Here is a 3,420-nt window from a genome sequence, read left to right as displayed (position 1 = left end):
CACTCACACACACACACACACACACACACACACACACACACACACACACTAAATGTTAAAATAAAAAAAAATTAGAAAAAAAAAAAAAAAACCTATCAGGACCTTCTGCTGAAACTTAGCTGCAGGACTAAGATAAGTTGGTGACCTTCCCAGAGGAATATCCTGGGAAGGATGAGACAAAGAATGTTTTCACTTACAGAGTTTTCTTTCTCCTTTTATAATTATGTTTTTATAGTCTGAGTATTGAATCCAGGACATTCATCTTTTTTTTTTTTTTTTTTTTTACATTTTGGAAATGTGAAAGAAATTTTGTGCTGAATATCAGAGAAGAAAATAAGGCTGGTATCATGACCTCTAAATATGACACAGAGGACCTGGGAAACCGCCTGAGTGAGGAAATACCCTCAATACCTAGAAAGTCAGACTTCCATTGTGAGAACAGTCACAGTCATTGGTGGAAATAACTCTATGAGTCAAAGACAGAAATCAAGAAAGAAAGAAGTTACCTTGGCTATTCTATAATCATTCCAGATCCTAACTGTTGTTGGCTAATTATCTTTTATTTAAGGAACTTTGTAGGATATAAAAAGAAAATAAAATACTGAGAGAAAAATAAGGAATTCATGGCACATAGATAAACACAGAAACCACATATAAATCCAGCCAGACTGAAAAAGGACTTTGCCAGCACCTCAGAGGCACCTGCAAATAGTCTGGGAGGTGCAGACTAATTCAGTCCTGGAAGTGCGCCGTGCTGGTGGACAGTCCTGAGTAGGAAAGGAAATGGAGGTCACGCCTGAGAGCGGGAGGCTGTGTTAAAGCCTTCCATTGCTGTATATATTTCCACTTATTCTCTAAGTGCTGCGCCTCCATACAGCTACATTGTATTTACCAGAAGCCAAATTTTGGAGAAAGTTTATGGAAAGTGCTAGATTATATGCCTGTGTCTTCACATCTGATGAGAGCTTAAGCCTCTAGTCAGTTTGAGGCTTTATATTCATGAAGCCAGTAAGTTCCTTACCATAAGGATTAAAGGATATCGTTTGGTGCTTTAAAGACTGTTTTACTAACTTCAAAAAATGCAAAAATGTACACAGAGTAGGAAAGGAGATTCAGTGGAGGACTGTCATTTAAAACTAACTCATGAAAAAAAAAAAAAGAGGAGAAAAATGTGAAGACATCTTGCTGACACAGAAATGGAGCCCTGAATTTACAGGTTAGGAAGCTACCTGCACACTATATTAGTAAAGAAAAAGAAAACCATACAAGATATTTATACTAATAGTTTCTTTTAGTTCGTTCAAAAGATAGGATTGTGCTGATAATATTTGGGAAGACTTTTATGTGTATATCTTATACTCTGAGAAACGACTATGGAAATAACAATGCAATTTATCAACTATTTTAACTGTTGTTATTTTCCTATAATTTTGTTTCAATTCTTAATTTTTCCATGAAATAAAAAAGTGAGCACTAAATTAAGCAACACCACATGGAAGCGATGAGTTAATAAACAAGAAAGAAGACACAGGCCTGGTTTGCACAGACGTGTGGGCTGTATGACCTTCAACCCGACCACTGAGCCTTACCTGCGAAGAGCCCCAGTGTCCTAGCAAGGTGGCAGTCTTCCTCACAGATGTGATCAATACAGATCTGGCAGGCCTTGGGCCCCTTAGCGATGAGGCTGTCCACCAAATCCCGGGCCTTGTCCATAGTCGTTGCATACTGACACTTTATAATCTGCATCTCCTCCTGGTTGAGCACTTGCTTCTGTAGCAGTTCATCCAGCAGACCGTTTAGAGTACCTGTGCCGACCGAGTGAACAAACTCCTTTCTTTTTCCCTTCAGGATTTTGTCTGTTGGGAACATGAGAATTTCTCAAGTCAAAAAAAAAAAAAAAATGCTTATTTTGCTCTCAGATTTTGAACAAGAAAATCTCTTTTAGTCTCAGTTCCAACTCATCCATCTCTGCAAAGTTCAGTGTACTTTCTTTCTGTTGCTCCGCCACGTCTGTCCCTCCAGCAGGGCCATCTGCGTGCATGGAGTGGCCTGAAGACGGAGTTCCTATCCTGCCCTTGCAAAGTGAGCAACACATGTTTCTCTGTCACAGCTCACATCTTCTATTTATCTCTGAGTAACAAAAGAGTAAAACACTAAACACCCATATTCTTTGTCACAGCAGCCTCTTCCTCACTTTGTCTTGTTTCAGCTTCCTCTGCCCAACTGCAGACACTTAGGAGTTAAGAAAGATTGCAAAATAGCAGCTCATGCCAGTAAAACCCAAACCACTTCTAACACAGGCTTCACTTGCCAACTACACTCAGAATCTTCTGAGTCTCTCTCTTCCTCCCCTTCTTTCTCCCCCTCAGACCTGCCCACCTACACATCCACAAAAGAGCCACACCTTTCAGAGCAATGTATTCCCTAAAACCAGACCTTTTTTCAGATAAAAATTCCAGCACTCACCAGCCATGGCTGTCCTCGCCTACACTCCTGAGTGATATGAAAATGAAAGCTGTACCACTTCCTTCCCAACGAGACCCACAGAGCTCCTGAGCAATAAATGATTCCGCTCTGTCGGCTCGCTTTCCTCTTCCTAAACCAGGCTGGATTGCTGAAGTTTAAACTGTGTCTGAGAGCGCATCCTTGGGATATTTTCTTCCACATCCCATGGAGAGACTCAGAGAAGAGGAGCAGGCACGGTTCCATAATAGCAAATGAAAATATTTGTACAATTAAACTCATTCAATAACTGACCTGCTGTTGCTTATGAGTTGTGGTTCATAAGCATAATTCAACATCGGAGCACACGAGGCGCCCTGCTTGCCTTCTCCTGTGGCTCTGTAGAGCATCCAGGGCTGTGCTCCTAAAGTTCTGCTTTTCAAAATGGAAAAGCTTTTTATGAAAATAAAGTATTTCTTTTGTGACACTCTTCCTTTGTAGGTGTCTATTCTCAGTTCCTCTTTATCATGGTAATTAAAGCTCTGGGTTTAAATTCAAAACATGGGAATTAATGTTTTAGTCTTTTCTTCATAGACAAGATACGTAGCTTTCTTCTAAGATTCTCAATGTGGTATTAATAAATAGTACATTTGACTATTAAAGAATGCAAATTCTAAAACTTTATGAATTCTTATTGGGAACGACTTTTTACACCACATGTAGTACTAAGCTTCTATTATGAATGTTTCACATTAAAAACGTCCTAAAGTTAGTGATCAACAGAAATCTATATTTAATCTATTTTAAGCTAATCTTTGTAAACATCTTGATGAATCTCATCCATTCATCCACCTGGCAGATGAATATGGAGGACACTGTTCACCCAGATACCATTTTAGACACAGAAGGTTCAGTTAAAGGACATCGGTTCCACGGAGTCCTCACGATCTTACACTGAGGAGTGGAAGAGTCGGTGGA

General features: G+C 39.6%; 1 protein-coding gene across 1 annotated transcript in view; it reads right to left on the bottom strand.

The window, feature by feature from the left end:
• LOC101581472 (caspase-1) overlaps positions 1-2,545 on the bottom strand; it is a 12,987-nt gene extending 10,442 nt beyond the window's left edge. The window contains exons 1-2 of the mRNA XM_023709578.1: positions 2,467-2,545; positions 1,590-1,856 (exon numbers count right to left, since the gene is read on the bottom strand). Coding sequence (XP_023565346.1) covers positions 1,590-1,856; positions 2,467-2,473 — 274 coding nt within the window. The 5' untranslated portion in view covers positions 2,474-2,545. The remainder of the gene's footprint in view (positions 1-1,589; positions 1,857-2,466) is intronic.
• Positions 2,546-3,420: the final 875 nt, after the last annotated feature.

This window comes from Octodon degus, unplaced genomic scaffold (assembly GCF_000260255.1).
Source record: "Octodon degus isolate 3935 unplaced genomic scaffold, OctDeg1.0 scaffold00012, whole genome shotgun sequence".
NCBI classification, from domain to species: domain Eukaryota; kingdom Metazoa; phylum Chordata; class Mammalia; order Rodentia; family Octodontidae; genus Octodon; species Octodon degus.
This window is presented reverse-complemented; position numbering and strand designations above follow the sequence as displayed.